Raw genomic sequence first — 24835 nt, 5'->3', positions numbered from 1 at the left:
AACCTTCCCTTATTTGAACCTTGGAATAACTTTTTGAAGTGCCTGTAATCATCCTCCTGTAATAAATGCAAAAACTAAGTCCTGCAGAAGCTAAATGACTTGCCCAAGATCACTCAGTAAGTGATGAGATGGAAGAGAATATCAGCTCTGCCTCCAAACCTCTGTGACTAACCTTAAATTACTGTCTTCTCCAATCTAATTACTATTATTTTTTTCTGCCCAGCAATGTTTAGAGCTGTGTCCAGGTTACCAGGAGTCCATTTTCCCCTCCCCATGCCATATCAATACAAAATTCCTACAACTTGCTTCTCTAGATAAAAGAGGAAAGTCACTGTACAAGAGAGCAGAACACTCTTTCTCCATTGCTTAGGACGCTCATGAAATTTTAAGAGAAAATGTGCCCTTGTTATTTCAAACTATTGAATGCATAGCATGTTTGCTATTAGCTCTTCATCTGAAATAATTGAACCTGCAGCTAAAAATAGCAGATAAATGAATGAGCCATTGAGAGCCTGGTGAGTTTTTCCCTTTCCCTCCCCGCCATCAGAAAGTGACTGTCTCAGCAGGGAGATTATATTCATAAAGCTTCAAAATCATTAAATTCTCAAGCACATATTCTTCTTTCAAGCATTCCTCTTTTTCTAATGGCTTGGCTAAACTATTACACCAAAAGCTTTTCGCGGGTTAAAATTGCTTAACGTATGATTCTAAGTGGTTTATTGAAACCTGCATTTTTATTTTCTTTGCTTATTTGGCTCTTAATGTATTTGGGAGTTGGAACAGCAGAAGGAATGAAAGGAGGATGAAGGCAGAGAATTACTGAAGTTCCATGTAGAATATGGCCCTTCAGATCACAGAATTTAATTGTATACAAAGGACAAACGGAGCCTGGGAGCTGCTGGGTAGCCTGACCACACAGACAGTAGGGTCAGGCTGGAGCTCAAAGCTCCTGACCACCCAGACCAGGCCCGTGAGGGAGAGGTGGATAAATGCATAGACATATGTTTGGTAGAATCCAAGGATGAGAAATTATGTGACTTTACCAGCTTGCAATGGAGCCATGCCTAATGGGGGCTTTGGGACCAGAGGGCCTGGCTCAAATGCTAGCTCTCCACTAACAAGAAAATTATTGACCCCTCTAAGTCTGGGCAAACAGAATAATAATTTTCATAATAGCAAATGTTTATTGAACACTTGCTATATGCCAAGCACTGTTTTAAGCGCATTTCACATATTAGCCCTCAAATTCTACCTCGTAAGTCTAGAAGTTTAATTCAGATAACATCTATTAGGGCCTTAGCCCAGAGAGTTCTCAATTAAATGTATTATTTTTTGGTCAATAATGAACGAATATAAGTATTAAATAATTAATGATCTCTAAATATCAATGAAATGTATTTTAATTATTGATAAGATCAAATAAACTATTTTTTAAATTATGATGAATAAAATTCACATTTTAAAATTACACCGTGAATGAATATTCTCATGAAAGATGTTCTCCTCAAAACATTTGTTCTTAAGCAACTGAAAGATTTAGGTGGCACTTTAAATTTCACTTCCTCGCTCTGACATTTCTGTTTCCTCTAAAGCAAAGATGGACCTTTGAGAAGACACTCAGGATCCAAAGGATATGGAATAGCCAAGTGGGAAGTCTTTCTAGCATTTTCCACTGAGTAAGCAGGTCCATAAAGCTGTCGACTTTTTCCCCCCTCTTAGGATAGGGCAGAACAAGATCTTTGTATACGTTTAGTTATTATTTATGTTTAAAATAGGTGCAAAAAATGCCCTTATAGTAGAAGACTCAACATATTAATCTTTCTGTGCTATTTCCCTATATCAGAGAAGTTCAACACGGGAGAAACCTGTTAGGTAGCTGACAATTCTCTCAGTCAGCCTCACCATGAGACAGTCTTTTTCATGGCCTTGGGAATCTTGCAGTGTGGAAGTGTCAGGGTGATGCCTTTCGGCATTTGCATCTCTGACTCTCTGCGTTTCACCTGGAAAATATGCCAGTCCAGCCCACCACTTTTCTGGAAGACCTAAGTGAATTGTGTCTGAACTCTGCCCCCCCTTAGGGCTGACTTAAGACAGGAATAATTCATAAGCTCCGATCAGTGGCAGTTGTTTCCTCCTGTTGACACACAGTTTGTTGCAACCATGATACATGTGCCTTGAATACATTAGAATACAGAAAAGGTCCAGGGCCTAATTTCTGTGGAGTGAGCTTTGAAATGGCTAAGAAGGGATTTTTAGTCAGAGGAGTTATTAAACTGCATTGCAAAGTATTCTTAACTGGTATGTTCATTTGATGCTTCCATTTAAAATCTCTAACATTATTGTGATGCAGAGTAAACGTAGTTATGTTTACAAAAATTAGAGGCACATAACGCTTCAGAAACATACCCCAAATCACACCCATCTGTAGCGGTTATGCAAGGCAGCATTGTTAAATGATTTCACTCACAGACTTGCTACCTTCAAAACCGAATTCAAAGTCCAGCTCTGAGCAGCTTGGGGCAGGAACTCAAATCTCTCTGAACCTCAAGGTCTTCATCTGCAAAATGACAATTGCCATGAAGATCCTTCTCTTTAATTCCTACCTTATAGTACTGCACTAAGGACTAAATTTAAAAGTAATAAATAAATATATGAAAAATTTAACACATTTCCCAGCACATTCTAAGCACGCAAAAAACAGTAGCTGCAACCAGTAATACTACAAAATGTTGAACTGAAGTTACACCTTAGGTCAGAATATTTGCTGAAGAAAATTTGTCTTCATCCATCTGAAATGCTTTCAATCCACTAATTTCAGGCAAAGGCTTCCAATTTTCTATTTTCCTTTGAAGTGCGTATCAAATAGTAACAATGAGAACCATGTATTGAGAGGATGACTTGTCATCTTTCATGCTGAAGTGTTTGACACTTGTCATCTCACTGAATACCCCAATGATCCCACCACCAGGTGGGTGTTACTCTCTCCATTCACGGGTGTAGAAACCTAGACTCAGGACTTTAGGCAACCACCCAAGGTCTTCCTCCTACTAATGACCAGGTTTAGATTTCAATGCAGTTAGATCACTAATGTCCAGTCTCTTAAATTCTATTCTAAATATGCTGAAAGTAAAAGTGAATGGCAGTGGAGGAGGTGGACTGAGAAGCTTTTTCTTCTTTAAATAAAGTTAGTCTAGATCAATGGTTCTCAATTTTATCTTTTTGGAATCAAAATTCCTTTGCACTCTAAAAATGTTGGGGGACCTCATGAAGCTTCTGATTGTAGGGTTTATACTTATTGATATTTTCCATATTATAAATTAAAGCTAAGAAAATTTCCACACGTAAGCGATATCATATATTTGTCTTTGTCTGACTTACTTGCAGAATCAAAAAAAAAATGATACAAATAAACTTATTTGCAAAACAGAAACAGACTTAGAGAACAAACTTATGGTTACCAAAGGGGAAAGGTGGCAGGGAAGGATAAATTGGGAGTTTGGGGTTGACATATCAATACTCTGTAATAACATAAATGGGAAAATAAGTTGAAAAAGAATAGATACATGTAAACCGAATCACTTTTTTGTACACCTGAAACTAACACAACATTGTTAATCAACTATACATCAATATAAAATAAAAATTATAAAAAACAGCTTTTGCTATATACTAAATTGTATTTTCAGCATATTTTGATGAAGTCTGAAGCCACATAGAAAGAAATGAAAATACTGAAACTTAAAGAAGCTATATAAAGTTATAATTCATAGAAAAAAAGCTAAGAAAATTCTAAATATGTGTAATTTTAAAATAACAGTAACAATTTAAATAACCATATTTATTATTTTAAAATTATTTTAAAATAATAACAAACACATTACATGTTAACATACATATTTTTATGGAAAATATCTATGTTTTCCGAAACAAAACACTTTAATGAGAAGAGTAATTTCATCTTACATTTTTAGCAAATCTTCTTAATATCTGACTTAAAAGAAGACAGCTAGACTCTCCTATTTGCTTCTGCAGTCAGCCTGTTACACCATCACACCTCGTGTGGACCCTGGAGAACTCCACTGAGTACTCGTGAGATAATTCGAATGAAAAGGGTGAATAAAATCTTAGTATTATAATAAGCATAGTTTGACTTCTGGACTCTCTGAAAGATCTCAGTGACCCCTAGGGGGTCCCAGCTCACACTTTAAGAACCACAGTTTAGATAAAATCTTGGCATTGCCAACTTGAGTCTGCAGTGATAACTGAAGTTCGTCATTCAATTACCTTCTCATCAAAGTGTCTCTTTGTACTGTTCTGGAAAAGAATGATGAAAATTTGTCATCTCCAGGAATAATAAACATTGAGTGGGAAAAATATTTTAAAAGTAATAATATCACTTAGCTGAAACAAAAATGTTATACAAAAATGTGTCAGACATATTTGGTTAACTCAACATGCAGAGACAAAAATTAATGTACTTTTATCTTTATAGAACAAAAGAAGACAATCCTTCACTGTGCAAATGAAATGTAATTGAAGTGTCATTCTATTTTTATGGCATTAACCAAACTGATTAAATTTGTTATATTAATTAAGTGAAGGTAGTTGTCAAATAGTAGCGGACATGTACCTTAATAAAGCAGAGGGTACCAGGTGAGCATTGGAAATCTTATATAAGATGAGAAAAATCCTATACAATATTTGAATAGAGTTAAGGCACATCAGAAGTTGAGTCATTTGTTTGTTTATGAGATTGAATCTTCAGAATGTTTTGGCTCAGAAATGCAATTTTTCTTCATTGCTTTAAAATCAAAGCCCAGAAACAAGGCATTTGTAAATCCCAGTCGGTGTTGTTCATTTATGTATTGAAATTGATTTTGCTTTACCATACTGCTTCTACAAGGGAAAGGGTTGTTGTAAGACACTTACTTATTCCTAATCATTTTAAAATTTAATATAGTATCCTAAGTGTTCTAGAAGAACTGTGCCCTATTTCACAGATATATTATCAAAGCTGAAGAACTAAAGAATCATAATTTCGGTAACAGTATTGCACCAAATGGAGAAACTACATTTTTTAATCGAAAATTTTCATATTGTAGAATGTAAAAGAGTTCCAACACTTAAATGAAGTTTGATTCCCCATTGCCAATTGAACCATACCCCAAAAAATCACTTCACTGCAAATTATGCAAAAGTCACAGGTACACTGAAGTTTCCAGATGTTGAATTAGATGAGAGAAGAAACAACAGTATTCACTTCAATGTATCCCTCTAAAGTGGATTCCTGGTTGAATATTTTACACATTCTAGAGGTGCTGTTATCCTGGAAGTTTTTTCTAATATCCAGATGCTCTGAGGCAAACAAAACACTTACAGATTCTTCAGAAAAGAGTTCCTCGTTTAAATAGAAAATCTTGCCAATAACACTGAGAAGTTTGTCTTGGTTCCCTCAGGTTCTCCGCAGCAACAGCCTCCTGGAATCTACAGACTACTGGCTGCAGAATCAGAGGACGCCGTGCCAAATTGGTTTTGTGGAAGACAAGTCTGAAAACTGCGCTTCTGTAAGTAAACACAACTCTGGGGATGCGGGCTGAGAAAGTGGGAAGTCGGGCGTATGTACTCCTACCAAGGACATAATCATTAAGTACAAGATTTGGAAAGCATCCTTTTGAAAATACATAACTGGTTTATACAGTGTTAACAAAATAACAGGCAGAAGCTCATGATTCTTCTGCTTTGCTCATTTCAACAGGTAAATTAATCTTATCATTTCTCTGAAAAGGAAAAACAATGTTTTCATTTTCAAAACTGACTGTGTAAAAGATTCAGAAATAGCATCATATGATGAGAAATAAAAGCCTATTCAAGAGTGCTCTTGGATTCTTTTCAATATATTTTATAACTCCTACTAGTAGGTATTTTTCAACATGAAAACTGTGTAAAAATGTCCTACCATTCTTATAAGTTATAGTCATTATTTGAAAACATTTTCAACATAAGAAATATACAGGCATGCTTTTTAATGTTATATACTGGATCTGAGCTTTACGTATAAAACCCTCCTTTTCAAGGGAAGAGACGTCCTTATAGATAAATATTTCTTGTGGCTTAGAATGTAAGGGCGTATTGTTGATATGAGAAATCAACAACGTGATTTCTCCTTCCTATATGAAGTAGTCTGCTTCCTATATGTTCTACAAAACTATATGTTTCATTTTAACTGCAGTCGCCTAGCTCTTATGGGGTCATGATTACAGAGACTGGGGGAGAATATTTCCAAAGAGGAGAGAAATGTAATTCTCATGACTAAGTTGAGAGCATCAGCTCTGAGCTATTCCTGGAGGTGAGTTGCATGCCAGCATTTCTGTTAAAAGAAAAAAAAAGGGGGCTTCCCTGGTGGCGCAGTGGTTGAGAGTCCGCCTGCCGATGCAGGGGACACAGGTTCGTGCCCCGGTCCGGGAGGATCCCACATGCCGCGGAGCGGCTGGGCCCGTGAGCCATAGCCGCTGAGCCTGCGCGTCCGGAGCCTGTGCTCCGCAACGGGAGAGGCCACAACAGTGAGAGGCCCGCGTACCGCAAAAAAAAAAAAAAAAGAAAAAGAAAAAAAAGGAAGCTGAAAATGCGATGGAGGAGCTTTTTATATATGATGAGCAGAACCAGAACTGGCAGACAGAGGATGTAAAACATTTCACACTGCAGTCTCATAGCACAAGGAAAGCAGAGTCCATTCAACAGACTTAATTCAATCTCTTTGTTTAGGCAAAATGATTTTGATCCTGCTATTTTGGGGACTTTTCAATCCCTTGTCCAGAAAACCAGTTGATGCTTAAAAATCTTTGGCGAAAAACGAAAAAGGATTTAGGTGGCAAGTAATTTAACAGCGATACCTTCTTTGCAAATTCAATTCTGAGACGAGGTGGAAAATTCAGGCATTTGCTGATATGGATCTCTAATTACACAGCTTTGAATTGTAAAAGGAAGAGAAATGGAGAGTAAAAGCTATCAGCATCTACACTCTAGTCAAAGTTGTCATCAAAGCGGCTCCTGTATTAAGGAGTCTGCCGTTTGGAGAAGGCACCAAAGTTGGGGCACAAAAAATGGTGTAATAAAGGTCAAAGAGGTCTTTTCTAAACTTTTTATTTTTGGAATCTATATTGCAGATCTACAATTAGAAATGGTAAATTTATAGCCAAATTTAAGATTACCATTGGATTTTCTTTCCTAAGTATAAGAAAACTCTACTCACACGCCCCCAATCCCAATGAACTCAAATTTGAACTTAAAACTGTATGACTTTCTTCCTTAATTCTTTGTCCCTTTATAGTTTCAGATGACATCAGTGAGCTTGAGCGGGCTGATTCATACTGCCGTTATGGTTCTTTCTCTACTTCCCCAAAGGGGAAAAATCTAAACACAAGTAAAAGGCATACTGGAAGGTTAGTTTTCCTGCAAGAGTTTATAATAAATGAAACTGACACAAATGTTAAAAATTGTCTATGACTCTAAACTAAAAAAATTTCAGAATCCCTATGAAAAATGAACACCAATCTCTCAAAAAGTATCTTGTAGTTACTTTTTCTTAGTTTCTGAGTCCTTTCTCTCTTTCTTACTTGGCACAGATTTCTAGGGTGAGGAGAAGAAACAGAATCCAGAGCTGGACATTGCTGAGGGGAAGCTATTATCTAGAGGAAAATAGAGTTGATCAACAGCAATGCTTGACAGGACAAGGATCTCTTGATCAAAATAGCCAAACACAAGGAAGGAGTCACTAAAATGGTCAGGGAAAAAGTACTTAATTCCTTTTCAAAACAAATTATCCACAAAAGGATAACAATGAAGTTGTAATTTAAATTTAAAAAAAATAGAACTGTATTTTAAAATAATATTTTCATTAAAGTTTAATTTAAAAAATTAGTCTTATGAAATAATCCCAAATCTAAATTTATTAACAAATAATCACAACAGATTCTGAGGAAACTGTAGCAAAGCTTTCCCATATTTTATTGCTTTATACTCTATTCATAACTCTGGGGTACCCCACTCTTATGTTCATTCTTTAACTCATTTCTTCCTGATCAAACTTAGCAGCCAACTTTTTTATATCCAATTTTGATTGGTTTGGTATCCATCATGCTGAACTCCAACTATCTGGATTTGCAGTTTCTTAGAACTAAGTGCCTCCGAGGACCAATGTTTTCTGAATTCAAGATGTTCATTTAGAATTTTTATTGAGGGACAATCTCAGGCATAGAAACCCTTCAGGGTGTTATGGGCATGGGTCAGTACAGCTGTTTGTTCTCAAGCATCAAACAAGCTTCAAAAATAACTTTTGGTCATTATCTCAATAAAGAACTGCTTTCATTTCACAGGTAAAATGAGGTGTCTTAGTGAAGAGCAGTTTGAAGCTGTCAGAAATGGGCACTCTGTAATGGCCTATATGGGAAAGAATCTAAAAAAGCGTGGATATATGTATATGTATAACTGATTCACTTTGCTGTACAGCAGAAACTAACACAACATTTTTACGCGGGCCCCTCACCGCTGTGGCCTCTCCCGCTGCGGAGCACAGGCTCCGGACGCGCAGGCTCAGCGGCCATGGCTCACGGGCCCAGCCGCTCCGCGGCATGTGGGATCCTCCCAGACCGGGGCACGAACCCGTGTCCCCTGCATCGGCAGGCGGACTCTCAACCGCTGCGTCACCAGGGAAGCCCTAACACAACATTTTTAATCAACTATACTCCTATAAAAAATTTTTTAAAATAATAAAATTTTTAAAAAAGAAATGCTATAGGCCAGCCAAACATGAAGTCTGACTTAGAAGGCCCCTGAAATTTACCCTTAAATTTTTTTCAAAAGATATCAAATATGAAAACTGTGGTTTTGTTTTTGTAAATAGAGTTCTCCAATCAAACTATACAATTTTATTTCTGATTTGCCATTCTGAGAAAAAAATCATATACCAACCTTCACCGTGTTCTTTTTTTAACCTAATTATTTAAAAGGGAAATGTGGAGGAGGATAATGAAATTGGAAGCCATTGTTCAAACCCAACAGCAGAAGCATTATCTTAGTAGAGGTCCTTAACATGAGTGGTAGGATTTGGACTTTTCAGGACCCTTGACTTTTTTAAATTAAAAACTAATTTAGGGCTTCCCTGGTGGTGCAGCGGTTGAGAATCCGCCTGCCGATGCAGGGGATATGGGTGCGTGCCCCAGTCCGGGAAGATCCCACATGACGCGGAGTGGCCGGGCCCGTGAGCCATGCCCGCTGAGCCTGCGCGTCCGGAGCCTGTGCTCTGCAACGGGAGAGGCCACAACAGAGAGAGGCCTGCATACCGCAAGAAAAAAAAAAAAAAAAAACTAATATAATTACTTTTTAAGCCCCTATTGCTCTTTACTAGAATTTAATTTTTTATATTTCAAGAACCATCTTTTGGTTTAATGCTTCATTAAAATTACCTTGACAATTCACATTCTTTCTTTTTTTTTTTTTAATTTGAACAGACATATTTTAAAAAGAAATTGAACATATAGTTTTCTTTTTTTTAAAATTGGGGTATAGTTACTATTCATAGTTACAGTCAGACTCTTTCCTTACTGATCATTTTAAGACTTTTGGCTATCATCACCCCACAAGTAATTTATAGCCTCTAGACTGCATTTTAATCGATGAATCATGGCATTTGAAAATGTGTTACATTTACCATAAATTTGTAAGTAAATGAATCAGATTCTCAAGCAGCCTTCAACATTCCATACATGATACTGTAAAACTATGAAGATATTTGACAGCTGTTCAGTGGGACCTAGTCTATTCTGAAACTTAATAGAAAAGTTAAAGAAGAGACAAACACCCCACTTGATAAGCTGGTCTATGGAAAAATTTAGATTTACATGATTAAGGAAATATATAATTATAGAACTGTGAAGAGACATTTACATTATCTAGTCCAGATATTTACCAAGTTTTCAAACAACTTTTAAAGTTTTTTTTCCTTAAAAAATCAACTTTTCTACTTATTTTTTAATTCTTTAGACTTACAGAAAAATTGCATGAAGAGGGCAAAGAATTCCCAGATTCCCTAAATGCTCAAATATTACTGCATTAGCTTTTTACCCTCTCCTTTGTGCATGCATTCATTGATACATCTGTGTGTAAACACACATATATGATTCCTTTCTAAAACTTTTGAGAATGACATGATGCCCCTTTATATCTACATACTTCAGTGTGAAATGTAAATATTTTAAACTCAGGTTGAGCCCAGAGTTGCAGAAACCCTTGTTTAGGCTACTAATCAGTTCATTGACTTTGTTTACTGCCTCAAGGAATTACAATGTAGATCTAAGCAATATTCTTTAAATACTTATTCAACGATTTTCAAAGAGAAGCTAAATGCTGCCTGCATAAAAGTGAAAAATCAGACAATGGTGGCAGAGTCAGCCAGACTGAACAAAACAGAAGGTCTAGATAAAACAGACAAAGCAAGTCTGCACTGAGGCAGTAGAGCTGGTCCATGTGACCTCATCTCACCCTGGGCAGTAGCTCTGGACACATTTTAAAAATCCAGGAGTCCCAGAGAAAACTTTTGAGGCTCAGTCAAATGAGAGTTCCACTGAACCTTCCCAAGCTTCTAGAAGCCAATAAATTAGAAAGGACACTTTATTGGGAAGCATGACACAGAGGGATGGTAGAGAAAAGAGTCTGCCACCAAAGAAACTAGGTGGCTCTATATCCACGAAAGCCTAGAAAAGTGATCAATAAAACTGAGAAGGAGCTTTTGATAAATAATTTGAGGGCTGAACCTAAAGTGTGTGGACAAATAATACAGTAGTAATTTGGAGGTAGGTCTTAGACCTAGTCCATAACATTTATCAATGTCTTAGATCCTGAAACTATTAAAGAGAAACATTTTATAAGTTTATTTTGATTGAAAATTGAGTCCAAATTCTATCTTATAAGTTGTAGGTAAAATGTTACATAATAAAAATTAAGATCATTGACTTTGTTTACTGTCTCAAGGAATTACAATGTATATCTAAGCATTAAGTAAGTGGATTGAGACTTCCAACAATTTATAATAGAAATGAAAGCTCACAATGTAATTATTAATTTAAAATATGCTTCAAAACTGTACATATTGTATATTAAACAGGACATGTTCTTAGAGGAAAACATAGGCAGAACACTCTATGACATAAATCACAGCAAGATCCTTTTTGACCCACCTCCTAGAAAAATGGAAATAAAAACAAAAGTAAACAAATGGGACCTAATGAAATTTAAAAGCTTTTGCACAGCAAAGGAAACCATAAACAAGACAAAGACAACCCTCAGAATGGGAGAAAATATTTGCAAACAAAGCAACTGACAAAGGATTAATCTCCAAAATATACAAGAGGCTCATGTAGCTCAATATTGAAAAACAAAAACCCAATCCAAAAATGGGCAGTAGACCTAAAGAGACATTTCTCAAAAGAAGATATACAGATTGCCAAGAGGCATATGAAAGGATGCTCAACATCACTAATCATTAGAGAAATGCAAATCAAAACTACAGTGAGGTATCACCTCACACCAGTCAGAATGGCCATCATGAAAAAATCTACAAACAATAAATGCTGGAGAGGGGGTGGAGAAAAGGGAACACTCTTGCACTGTTGGTGGGAATGTAAATTGATACAGCCACTATGGAGAACAGTATGGAGGTTCCTTAAAAAACTAAAAGTAGCACTACCATATGACCCAGCAATCCCACTACTGGGTATATACCCAGAGAAAACCATAATTCAAAAAGTCATGTACCTCAATGTTCATTGCAGCTCTATTTACAACAGCCAGGACATGGAAGCAAGCAACCTAAGTGTCCATCGGCAGATGAATGGATAAAGAAGATGTGGCACATATATACAATGGAATATTACTTAGCCATAAAAAGAAACAAAATTGAGTTATTTGTAGTGAGGTGGATGGACCTAGAGTCTGTCATACAGAGTGAAGTAACTCAGAAAGAGAAAAACAAATACTGTATGCTAACACATATATATGGAATCTAAAAAAAAAAAAAAAGCGGTTCTAATGAACCTAGGGGCAGGACAAGAATAAAGACACAGACATAGAGAATGGACTTGAGGACATGGGGAGGGGGAAGGGTAAGCTGGGACGAAGTGAGAGAGTGGCATGGACATATATACACCACCAAATATAAAATAGGTAGCTAGTGGGAAGCAGCTGCACAGCACAGGGAGATCAGCTTGGTGCTTTGTGACAACCCAGAGGGGTGGGATGGGGGGGGTGGGATAGGGAGGGTGGGAGGGAGATGCAAGAGGGAGGGGATATAGGGATATATGTATATGTATAGCTGATTCACTTTGTTGTACAGCAGAAACTAACACACCATTGGAAAGCAATTATACTCCAATAAAGATGTTTAAAAAAACAAAACAAAACAGGACATGCTAATGGATTGAATGAAGGAAAGATAAGTCAAGGATAAGTCCTACGATTCTGGCATAAGCTTCTAGGTGGATGGAAGTTTCATTTACCATGATGAGGAAGACTGAGGAGGGGGGGAACTGGTTGGAGGTAGGAGGAGGGGGTGAGGCTGGGTGTCTCTCACTCATTCAAGTGGAAATCCAGCCTGGTAGTTGGATTACAAGTGGGAGTTTTTGGCAAGATCAGGAGGAGAGAGAAGAGATTTGAGGGTCTTCAGGGTGACCCTCAGAAAGTAGAGAAGATCAGTCACACCAGGAAGAATGTGTGGATGAAGAAAGGAGCTTCGGTGCTTTGTGACCGCCTGGAGGGGTGCGATAGGGAGGGTGGGAGGGAGGGAGACGCAAGAGGGAAGAGATATGGGAACATATGTGTATATATAACTGATTCATTTTGTTGTAAAGCAGAAACTAACACACCATTGTAAAGCAATTATACTCCAATAAAGATGTTAAAAATATGTATATTATTAGAAAAAAAATTATACTTCAATTTTTTTAAATTTAAATAAATAAATATTTAGTAAATATATGTATATCTTTGCACATTTTCAAGTTAACATATTTTATCAAATGATTATTTTTGCAAGAGGTAGGATTTCTAGTATATTGCAAAAATTGGCATTAAAACAATCTCCTATTTCAAATGTTTAAAAAAAAAAAGAAAGGAGCTTATAACTGAGAGCTGGGGTTCTGATAAGTGCACATACAGGGATCTCTATCTTTCAGGGTCCCCTCAAAAGCAAGAGATTATTTGTTAAGCGCGTGAGTCGAGTTTCAAGTACACAATGAGGTATTTTAGTGGTATTTTTGCCACTAAAAATACAGACAGATGAATAGACCTGAGTGTAATTTTAAACCTGGGTGTTCAAACCATTTTTCAAATTTTTTAAAATTCCTTTTGACAGAAGAATGCATTATTATAATAGCTCAGATTTGGTTTGAGTTTCCATTTTCATACAATTTCTGCAATTATGGCAAATTTCCTTTGAGTTGAAAGCCAATCAGTCAAGAAAAACCAACAGCAATAAACAGTGTTTCTCATTAAAATACCTTTAAGCTTCAAGGATGTTGACTACATAATTTAGATATCTTTTTAGCAGAATTGTTTGGTTTAACTTGTCTTTCTTAATCCATTTTTCCAAAGTCCCAGGAAAACTAGTTAGAAGTAATAGTGTTAATTTTTTTTTTCACAACTTAGAGACTGAAGTTTAAAAACAAACAAATAAATAAATAAGAGGAAGAAATACAAAAGTGGGCCTGGCTAATGACCAGCGTAGGATGTCTGTTTTCAGTTCCAAGCCTCTGGAGTACTATTTCCTCTCTTTTGTAACAATGAGACAAGCTCCCCCTAGGCCTTTCTTAGGAAATGAGAAAGTGCTGCAAGCAGAATTCCTGCCCTTCCATCCTTGGATATTACACTCTTTTTAAGGTCAGAGACAGCCTCACTGTATATTCCAGACAGTACCTGGCATGTCCGCTGGTCCATAGCATCTGTGATGTTGGTGGAATTTAATTGGATTATCTGGAGTCATTCAATGTACTTGCCAGAAGCATCTGAATTGGCTGAAACGAGTGAAGGAAACTTTGCCCATTGCTAAGTTATGCCTCAGGCTTGCTTTAATAGTATACCATGAGTTTAGCAGACAGTCTGTCAGCAGTGAGTAGGGTAGATTTGCTAAGTACCTAGGGATGAATTCTTCTGGGAGGGTCTCTCAACCTTCAGCACCATTGCCCTATTAAGCTGGATAATTCTTTGTCGCAGGGGCTTTCCTGTTCATCATAGGCTATTTAGCAACATCCCTGGCCTCTACCCACTAGATACCAGTAGCACCTACTCTCCAGTTGTAACAACCAAAAATGTCTCCAGGTATCACCAACTTCCCCTGGCTGGGGAAGGCAGGCAAGGGGCAGCATCACACCCAGTTGCAACTGCTGTGCTGCAACTGCTGCAACTTCTCAAGTTTCTGAAATTTTAATCTCTACTCTCCCCGAAGGTACCTCCTATTCATGTGTTTCAAACTGAGCTGCCGCCTCACTCTTGCACAGACATGGAAAGGAAAGAGCCTCTGCTTCCCCCAAAAGATCCCAGTCCTCTTGTAGCTCTCATCAAAGGCCATGTGCACTAGGAGGAAGGACTGAAAGTGAAAGGCTCACGAGACAGTCAAAGCCGCTTCAGGACACCTGCCTGTAGGTCAAGATCAATTAGTTTATGGCCCTAGCTTCTACCACAAAACAGAATTCAGTCCCACTTGGACGTCCCAGGCAACCAGTTTTTAGACTGAAATGTATCATTTTTACTTATAACTTATTTTCTTTCTTTTATCAAATATAATGCAATTTCAAAACAGAACATTTGAAAGCAGTAAGAAAGAAAAGCTCCCTAACTCTACTAGTTAAAGGATCTACTCTTGACACTGGTTATTTCCTTCCACACTTTTCCCCACAAGCTAAAAAGATCAGGCATGTCAATTCACCTTGATTCCAAATGCTAATACAGGTCTTGGGTTGAAGATCTTCTAATATTTCAAAATAAGTCAGAAATCTAGTTTTCTACATGAAATCTGATTTCTAAACGTTGGCCAGCAATAAAATTTTCTTTCAAAACAGACCACCCGTATCAGATGGAATCAGCTGGGGGGACTCGTTTCTGACATCTGTCATTTCACCTTGTGTCCACCTGGCCTCATTCTTGTTGCCTGCTAACTTCTATTTGCATTTGAATTTAGGATCCCTGTCACTAAACAATCTCTTAAGTGCTTTCCAGCTCAAAAATTGTATGAGTCCAGGACCAAGTACATTACTAGAACTTCCTTTCTCATTACCTGAATTAGCTTGTCCAAAATGTTACCACTCTCCACAAGCAGACAATACCACCCTCTGTGGCCTTATTCTCAGAGGATGATTTAGAAAATACAGTCTTACCTAACCTGGAATATAAAGGACAGTGGACATGAATTATACCAATTTATTTATATGTGTATATAAATATATAATGTGTATTCTATTGAAATATATGATATATATAAATACACATTACATATATACACTATATACACATTATATATATAATATATATATATATATTTCTGTTGAAATGTTGTTCTGGTAAGTAAGCAAATGACTTCATGAAGACCTAACAAAGAAAAAATGGTCCAAAAGATAAAAATCAATCCTGTAAGTACATTTGCCCCCAAACATCCAATTCAAGGTCCTCCACCGTCTGCCCTTTCCAAATTTGCCTCTCAGTCAGCCCTCACTTTCCCTCACCACCCTTTCCCTGGGTTCATTAGGATACTTGCCATTCTTCAAACATCTACGTCCTTTTGCCCATTCTGTTTCTGTACCCCAGGCTGCCCTGGAACCAGCCTGCTGCCTCAAAAATTCTTACAGGCTTGTCAGTCAATCTGTGTTTATACAAAACAGTCATTTCAACTTTTTTGTCAACTTTTAATCATTACTTATTCAGGACAATTTGGGGGAAAATATTCCATTATTTCTTTCAGATTAATTCCTGGGGGACTTAACTGTAATTTCCTGTATTACTGACTTCACTGGGAACTGACAGCTAGTTTGTCAATTATTTCAATATTGTATTCCTTCAAAATTGCTTTGTCTTAAAAGAGAACAAATGTCATCATTCTTAATGAAAGTACTCTTCACCATAGCATTCTTACATGTACACATATATTTACATATATACTTCTCCTCCTTCCTTATAAATACTTATGTTACTCCGAATCCTCTTTAAAAAGCAAATATTAAAACAAGCAAAACACTTCCTTTGACCCTAGCTCCCTGTGAAACCACTCACCCTATGTTCCTTCTTCTCTTGACCAGACTTAAAAACTAACAAAAAGTGTATTGTCTCTGGCTACTATCTGGCTACTATCTGGCTATCTTACCTTTCTGCTGAAATTGCTCTTATTTGTGACAGCAAATCCACTAACATGTTGTCACTGCTTATGTTCCTAAGCTTTGAGCAGAACACTAACTAAACATATACCCCCCCCCCCAGCTTCTGAACTGGCTATTTTTTCCATGGCTTCAGGAACATCATTCTCTCTTTTAATTATTTCCTTACCTCTAGGATCATTTCTTCTTTGTCCTATTCCTGGACTTCTGCTCCCCACAACCTTGCACTTAAATGTGGCTTTTCCCAAAGGTCTTTGCAAAAGCCTCTCACTGGATCATTCATCCTTACCTTATGGCTTCAGCCACATCTTTATACCAATGACCACCATCTGAGGACTACAGACTTATTTCTAAGTGCCTGTTAGATACACCCACCTGAAAATCTAAAAAATAACCCATAGTCAACATAACTTGGGTATTATCCAAAAATATGTTCCTCCTCCCAAAATTTCTATTGATGGTTTTGTAATCTACACATTTTCCCAAGCTATAATCCTCCGAATCACACTCATCTTATTTTTCTCCCTCACGCTTCATCTCTAACTGGTTATCAAAAGTTGCTTTTGGGCTTCCCTGGTGGCGCAGTGGTTGAGAGTCTGCCTGCCGATGCAGAGGACACGGGTTCGTGCCCCGGTCCGGGAAGATCCCACGTGCCGCGGAGCGGCTGGGCCCGTGAGCCATGGCCGCTGAACCTGCGCGTCCGGAGCCTGTGCTCCGCGACGGGAGAGGCCACAACAGTGAGAGGCCCGCGTACAGCAAAAAAAAAAAAAAAAATGCTTGTTAAATAGCATTGATTTTTCAACTTTAAGGAATATAATTTCATCATCAGCCCACAGAATAGACCGTGAAATGTTCCCCTTGATACTGCATGAATTGATTCACAATATAGTTGTTGGCTGGAAGCTACTTAGACATTAAATGAGGTCTGGCAAAGGATGATAAATGTCAAATAGCTAAAACTGAGTCGTTCTCTCTAGTACTGACTGCATAGCAAACCCAGTTGTCTATTTATGTCTCTCATTTGTTCCAATAAATTATATTATCAACCTACAAGAGAATTTAGTCATGTATCCTTGAAATCACCAGAATTTTGTGTATTTTCTATCATGGATAGATATATCTATATCAAAGAAAATTCTCTGGTCACTGCAATTTTCATCTAATAACGTTAATAATATGAGGCTGGTGCAGGCTACAAAAACTGGTATTAAAATTAAGGGCCATACTTTACTTATCACAACAAATTCTCAAGTGACTTGCCTATGTGATCTCAAAGGTTCCTTCCAATTTTGAAGCCTCTTTTCAAATGCTTATTCATTGTTCTTGACAGTCCAGTATTGGAAGAAAGTGATATTTTGCTTGATTAGTGAAAGCAGCATAATTTTCCTACCTTTACTTTTTTGCACTGACCTTCAGTGTGGTGTTCTATTAACTCAGCAGAGTGTTGTTGTTCTAACGTTTTAGTCTGTGAAAGCATATTCCGGCTGAATTTCTTAAGAGGCAAAGAACTAGGGATGTATATTTGGTTTACGTTAGTAACTGCAAAGGGAATTCATCAATCAGTGTCACAGGCTTTGAGCTATTCTTATGACAACTCAATTTTACTATTCTTTTTTTCCTTCAGTAACTTTGTCTTAAAGATGCCCTCTTCCCTCTATCCATCACAACCCTTTCTCACGCTTCATATGGGCAGAGATCTCTTTGATCTAAAGAGAAGTTATTCGAAAGTGGGAAAGCAAAGAATTGGACTTGAGCCCTGTTCATGCGCCTGGAAACTGAAGGGAGAATTGATTTGCTTAGGCAAAGTCCACTTGGGTTTTTCGTTTATGAAAGCACTTTTCACAGCTAATCAATGGTGAACATTTTAGAAACTGCCTAAAATGAAGCCCCACAAGACATTTCAGACGACACAAAAATATGAATTCCTGTGGTGCATGAAAATTTACATCACATCATTTGTTTGAAAACAAAACCAAAAATATGAGTAGCTTATAATTAATAATATTTGTATGAATATTTTTTAAATGTGATACTAACAGACTGATGTTTTCTTGTTTTATTTTATTTTATTTATTTTTTAATTTTTTTAATAGATCTTTACTGGAGTATAATTGCTTCACTATACTGTGTTAGTTTCTGTTGCACAACAAAGCGAATCAGCCATATGCATACACATGTCCCCATATCCCCTCCCTCTTGAGCCTCCCTCCCAGCCTCCCTATCCCAACCCCGTAGGTCAAAGACTGACATTTTCTTAGTGTGTTGATGGTTATGAGAAAAATTCATGCAGGCTTTAAGCCCCTTTCAAATCAGCTGTGCAGACATTTACTTGCCTTCTTATTTGTAGTCCTACTATTATTAACGTCATCTCTTGTTTAAATTTTTTTTATTTTTAATACTAATTATCCATGCCAGGAAGCCATTAATAATACACGCTGCCCATGCAAGATGAAAAGGGCAAATAATAATATTTCACCGAGTTTTTACAGAAACCCTATGAAATAGCCAGAGTAGGTATTATAAGTAAAGAGAGGTGTGTGAGTGTCGAAAGGTTAAATGTTTGTCCAGGAACATAGAGTGATGGAGTTATTGCCTGAAATCAGGTCTTCCAATTACATTTGCCAAGCAACAATTAACTGGGAAAGTAAAGTCTTATGATTTCATATCCTTAATTTTCTAGAGAAGCAATTGACAAAATACAGTCCTCAAGCCAAATCTGGCCCACTGTCTGTTTTTGTAAATAATTTTATTGAGACACAGTCACGTCCATTCTTTTATGTATTGTCTGTGGCTGCTTCCCCACCATCACAGAAGAGGTGAGGAAATGCAGCAAAGACGTTTGCAAGATAAATACTGCTGCTTTGCATTATTGGTTTAGTACGGATAAAAACAAGACTATTTCTGTTCTATCTGAGGAATCTCTCAGGTCTGTTATACATCAAGTATTTGAAGTATATATTCATCAAGTGAAATTACTTTTCACCATCAAGACTTTAATTCATTGATCTCTGCTTCCCATTACTTAAAACCATGAAATGTTCTGAAATTTTTATCAAAATGACATTTCCATGACTGTTTCCCACAAACTCGCTTATTCTTGTTTCACTTTAATGTAGCCTTTTTGTGCCTTACCTCTTAATGGCTTCCAACTTAACTACTCAAAGTGTCCTAAGAAATTACATGTTTCATAGCATTTTCTCCTGACTTACATTTGAGAATTAGACAGAAATATTGCCTTTTCTTTTCCCTCTGAAGAGTAATCTGGCATCTTTTTAGGAGAACAATATTGCTTCCTGCATAAATCTAGCTTTTGTTTTTCTCAAAGCTGTAGTTACTGATCGTATTTTTAGTTCTGTAAACATTAATTTACCATCTCATTTTACTGTAGCCTGTTAATCACAACCTACCAGCAGTCACAAAAGCCATGGTCATGGTCTTTGAGAAATATTTGATGTGTGCTGGGCAATTCAGAAAAAAGAACAAACACTTGTCAGCTCTTTAGAAAAGGAAAGCAAGTCCTTGGTAATTCAAAGAGGGTGTGATCAGAGGATACATGTCCCTATTTCTGGGCCTGAGATTTCATGAAGTAAGTTAGCAGGGGCATACGCATACACACCTGAGCCCTACCTAAGTCATTATTAATTTGAAAACCAGACATATCTGTGTATACCAAAAGACAATGTACTAAAAGGTTACTACAGCCATGGCATAAGAGAAAAAATGCAGGTGCTATAGAAACCTTTTCATCTTTGAGATCCATTTTATTGATGATATTCTGTAATTTGAATTTACTTCCATAATTATGTGCTTCCTACCTTAATGAGAGTTGTGCTACTCCCTGGAACCACAGTGGTGACTGAGATAGACATAGTCTCTGCCCTCCTGGATCCAAAATTTTCTTGGCTTTGGAATAGAATGGCCTCATTTTTTATGATAACATTTGTTATAACATGTGGAACAGAAACTGACTGGCAGGAATACTTGTTGAAAGAAAGAGAAAGAGAAGGAAGGAAAGAAGGAGGGTTGGAAAGAAGGAAGGAAGGGAGGGAGGGAGAGAGAAAGGAAATAAAGCAGTCAGGCAGGCTCAAATAAAATGAAGGCAAAGTCATATACTATAGGGGGTCAATAACTCAAGATTAACTTCTCATGGACATTAACATAGAATATAGATAATGGATGTGAGATTATATCAATTACCCCATTATAGAACATTTTTTACATTTAAATACACTTTTTAATCACAGCATGTATTTACAGTAATTTTTGCATTGCTAACACCTCTTTCCAAATGGCCAAAAAATACCACCTGCCTCAGTGCAGACCGTTGCTTGGCTTAAGGTCAGAGGGGCACATTATAGAAATTTCAGCCTTAAGGTTAATCTCCAGAAGTTTATCTTTGTCCAGCTGTAGCGTCATTTTTGCAAACTGAACAAGATGTCTGCCTTGATTTTTTTCCCTAGTTTTCTTAACATTGCCTCTACTATTTCATAGAGCTGTTCTCTCCTAAGTTAACTATACGTCACTGGAAATGGTCCTCTGGTCTTTCCCATGACACCACATCACTGTTAACTTCAGATTCAAAGGTATTAATTTTATGCAAAAAAAGAAAAAGATTTTAGATGATGGTAGGAGTACCTGCTAAAGTAACATATATCAGAATCACTCCCAGAGTGGCTAAGAATTATCTTCTCTGGTCGGTTTGTGTTATCATGAGAATTCATCATGGCAGAACGGATCATTCTGTCGCTCCAGACAGCTCTACTAGCCGAGAAACATGCTCTCTTTTGCAAGGGTGCAGAAATGAGTGTGATTTGTCTCTGTCAGAGCAATGTGCAACCTAGAAACTAGAAATGGTGTGCTCATCAGAGCCCTGGGATCTGACTCTACTGCCCGCGCACAATGTGGGACTCAGGGTGGCACCAGCTGGCCTGGAAGGCATTTTCTCTGGAAGGTGAAGGGGAACTTTGCATGGACAGATTCAAACAGGTTGACTGTGGTTTTAAGGGGACAGAGGGTCCCCTTGGATAACCTTTTTAAAAAAGGATAAACTTCCAAGAGACACAAATGATCATTTTCTAGAAAATGAATTACCTTGTGTCAAGGTGAGACCCACGGGAGAGAGACAAGAATGGAAGGTGCAAAAAGGATGCAACCTCTGCATGATGACGAGGTCAGCTGTGAGCATTGGGATCACAGTCTTGGAAGTTTCTGGACACGGGCATATTTCAGCTGGAGGTTAAACCATATTTCATTAGAAAATCAACTGGGGACAAAATGCAAGGGAAAACATGAGATAAATGAAAAAGAACCACTTGGAGCTTCTCTGGATTTTATTTAATTGCCTAATTACTAGAAAAAAAAAGTTAAGCATACTTCTTTCCTTCTTTCTGGCACTACTACAGGTTTTTTTTTGTTCTTAGCCTCTAAAGGCATATTTAAGTTCTGCTGTGAATTATGCCCTTCCAACCTAAGCAGCAGGGGCCTCCTGGGATAAAGGATGCTATCTGAAGCTTCACGCCTCTGCTCCTGAGCCCCTCCAGTATGTATCATTCTGACTCAAAAGTCTTTACACAAACTATTCACACTTCTCCAAACCCTCTCTCCCCTACTTTGGTGGCTAATAAGCTCTTCATTATTCATGTCTCAGCTTAGTCAGCGTCTTATCTCTCTCTCCCTGAAAGGCTTCTGGAACTTTGAGGTCTGCAACTGTACCTTCTACACCCATGTATCGTCACCCAGTACTATTCCTGGTACTTAGTTGACTCACAGTGAGAATTTTGAATGCAAGTAAGGAAGTCATCTCTATAGTCTGGGGTTGGTTTACTCAGGGACAGATTCCTCCTGAGGGTCCCCTGAGGCAGCTTTGCCACAGATCCAAAGAGCATTCCTTCCTCAAATCAATATACTGCCTCTCTCCGGAGAACTATTATAATAACCCTACTTGGGCTTCCCTGGTGGCGCAGTGGTTGAGAGTCCGCCTGCCGATGCAGGGCACACGGGTTCGTGCCCCGGTCCGGGAAGATCCCACATGCCGTGGAGCGGCTGGGCCCGTGAGCCATGGCCGCTGAGCCTGCACGTCCGGAGCCTGTGCTCCGCAACGGGAGAGGCCACAACAGTGAGAGGCCCGCGTACCGCAAAAAAAAATAATAATAATAAAAATAACCCTACAATTACGCTATAACTAGAAAGTAAATGGTATCCCTTGGAATTATACTACAGGACACACTTGAACAACCATATCAACAGTCTTAACAGGAATCACAAACAAAATTAGGGGAGGGGGGCAAAATGAAATAACTGAAAAATCACTGCCAGAAATTAGAATTCTCCTTTGATCATATTTCTTCTTTTGGCAGTTAACCTCTGTACTCCCATTTGTAGCCAAACTTTTGAAATAGTTTAGACTCATCTCTTCAGCCCTCAGCACTCCATGGATAATGTTCTTTGCCAAGTTTATCAAGGACCAATAGACCATTTTCAGTATTTACCTTTCTTGAACTCTTGGCAATGCTGGTACCTCCTTTCTTGAATGAGTGTCTGTAAGGACTGTGAAAGCTGAGATTTTGTCCTACTTTCAAGCTGACTGTTACTGTTAAATGACTGCTTAGAAAAGACATGAGATTTCTGGGTCAGAGAAAAAGTACTTTATTACTCACAGCACAGCAGTAGCCAGAGTCAGTATGTTTATGTTTGTGTCAGTTTTTCTTTCTTTTTTTTTTTTGCGGTACGCGGGCTTCTTACTGTTGTGGCCTCTCCCGTTGCGGAGCACAGGCTCCGGACGCGCAGGCTCAGCGGCCATGGCTCACGGGCCCAGCCGCTCCACGGCATGTGGGATCTTCCCGGACCGGGGCACGAACCCGTGTCCCCTGCATCAGCAGGCGCACTCTCAACCACTGCGCCACCAGGGAAGCCCTGTGTCAGTTTTTCTTGCCTCCCAAGAACCACAGGGACGACACAGGTGGGTCCCAGGTATATGCCATGCACACAGTGAGTTTGCATCACAACCAAGGTATGCTGAGCGTGGAGAATCCGCTGATTTTATAGTGAGCCGCAAGCAAGCTTACTCTTTGTTGGTGGGGAAGGGAGACATTACTTCATCTTTTGAGATTGCTTTCTACAAACACAAGACTGTGAAATGGCCCTGGGAAAGAGCATTCGGGGCCTTGCATTTTTGGTGTAGCCAGCAGGAGCGCACAAGGATGCTCAGGGCTCATGGTGGATCACCTCTGCCAACACTGTCTTCTGTCAAGCTCTGTAGCCCCACACTTTCCTGGTTCTCAGGCGACCCAGTTCTCTTACTCTCCCCCTATGTGAGCATTTTAATGAGTTCTCTGTTGGTCCCTCCTTTCTTCTTGTTCTGCATACTCTTCCTCTTCATGATTTCGTGCTTTAATTCACATCTGTATCAGGGAACACAAACTCAAATGCCTACAGGGGTGAGGCAGGTAATGTAAATGAGTGACACACACCAGGAGGAAAGCCAGCATCTGCCAGAAATAGAATCACCTGCCATTCATTTTTACTGAACAGAGAGAAAGATACTTAATACAAACAGGATTGATACTGAAAATAACTTTAAAGTCAAAATTTTTTAACTATATACTCTAAAAATAGAAACATTGCATTACTACATTTTTATATCGTAAGTTACTAGAACTTGATCTGAAACTAAAAATCTGAAACTTTTTCTTCTACACAAGATGTCAATGGCAGGCTTTACATTTCAGTTTACAATGTGCAAGACCAAGTTCAGTCATGGTTCCTCTAGCTGGGTGTGATATTTACTTTTATTGCTTTCCATAATGGAAAACAACTGTTCCCAAACACAGGTACTGCCAAGGCTGGATACACCTGTGCTTCTTATACTTTAGGTAATTCCATCTTGGAAAGATAGAATTACTGTGTCCCAAAGTCATCATTTTTAGATTCCAGTACTTATGATTTTATGATTCTGTATTTCAGTAATATCCAATTCTTCCTTCACAATTGGAAATATTAAGAAAGAGAAATTGAGCAAAATTAATTAAATTTACTTGCAGCTTAACATCAACCAGAGAAATCTTTTTAAACATCAGCCTTCAAAACCATGGTGTGAAGAATGTGGTTCCGTTTCATTTGGGAAACTGATTTTAGCATATAAAAGTGGGCCAGGGCTTCCCTGGTGGCGCAGTGGCTGAGAGTCCGCCTGCCGATGCAGGGGACACGGGCTCGTGCCCCGGTCCGGGAAGATCCCACATGCCGCGGAGCGGCTGGGCCCATGAGCCATGGCCGCTGAGCCTGCACGTCCGGAGCCTGTGCTCCGCGACGGGAGAGGCCACGACAGTGAGAGTCGCGCATACCGCAAAAAAAAAAAAAAGTGGGCCAGGTTATTCCTTCCCAAATGGCATCTGCAAATACCTACTTTCAGGATTACTGGAGCAGTGAAA

General features: G+C 38.3%; 1 protein-coding gene across 3 annotated transcripts in view; it reads left to right on the top strand.

Moving 5' to 3' along the window:
• SPHKAP (SPHK1 interactor, AKAP domain containing) overlaps positions 1–24835 on the top strand; it is a 129653-nt gene that overhangs the window by 46931 nt on the left and 57887 nt on the right. For all 3 annotated transcript variants that reach the window (XM_012532950.3, XM_033426064.2, XM_049712514.1), the window contains exon 3: positions 5457–5564. In XM_012532950.3, coding sequence (XP_012388404.2) covers positions 5457–5564 — 108 coding nt within the window. The remainder of the gene's footprint in view (positions 1–5456; positions 5565–24835) is intronic.

Source organism: Orcinus orca, chromosome 7 (genome assembly GCF_937001465.1).
Source record: "Orcinus orca chromosome 7, mOrcOrc1.1, whole genome shotgun sequence".
In the NCBI taxonomy this organism is placed as follows: domain Eukaryota; kingdom Metazoa; phylum Chordata; class Mammalia; order Artiodactyla; family Delphinidae; genus Orcinus; species Orcinus orca.
The sequence above is the reverse complement of the archived record's forward strand: the minus strand, read 5'-3'. Positions and strand labels throughout refer to the sequence as shown.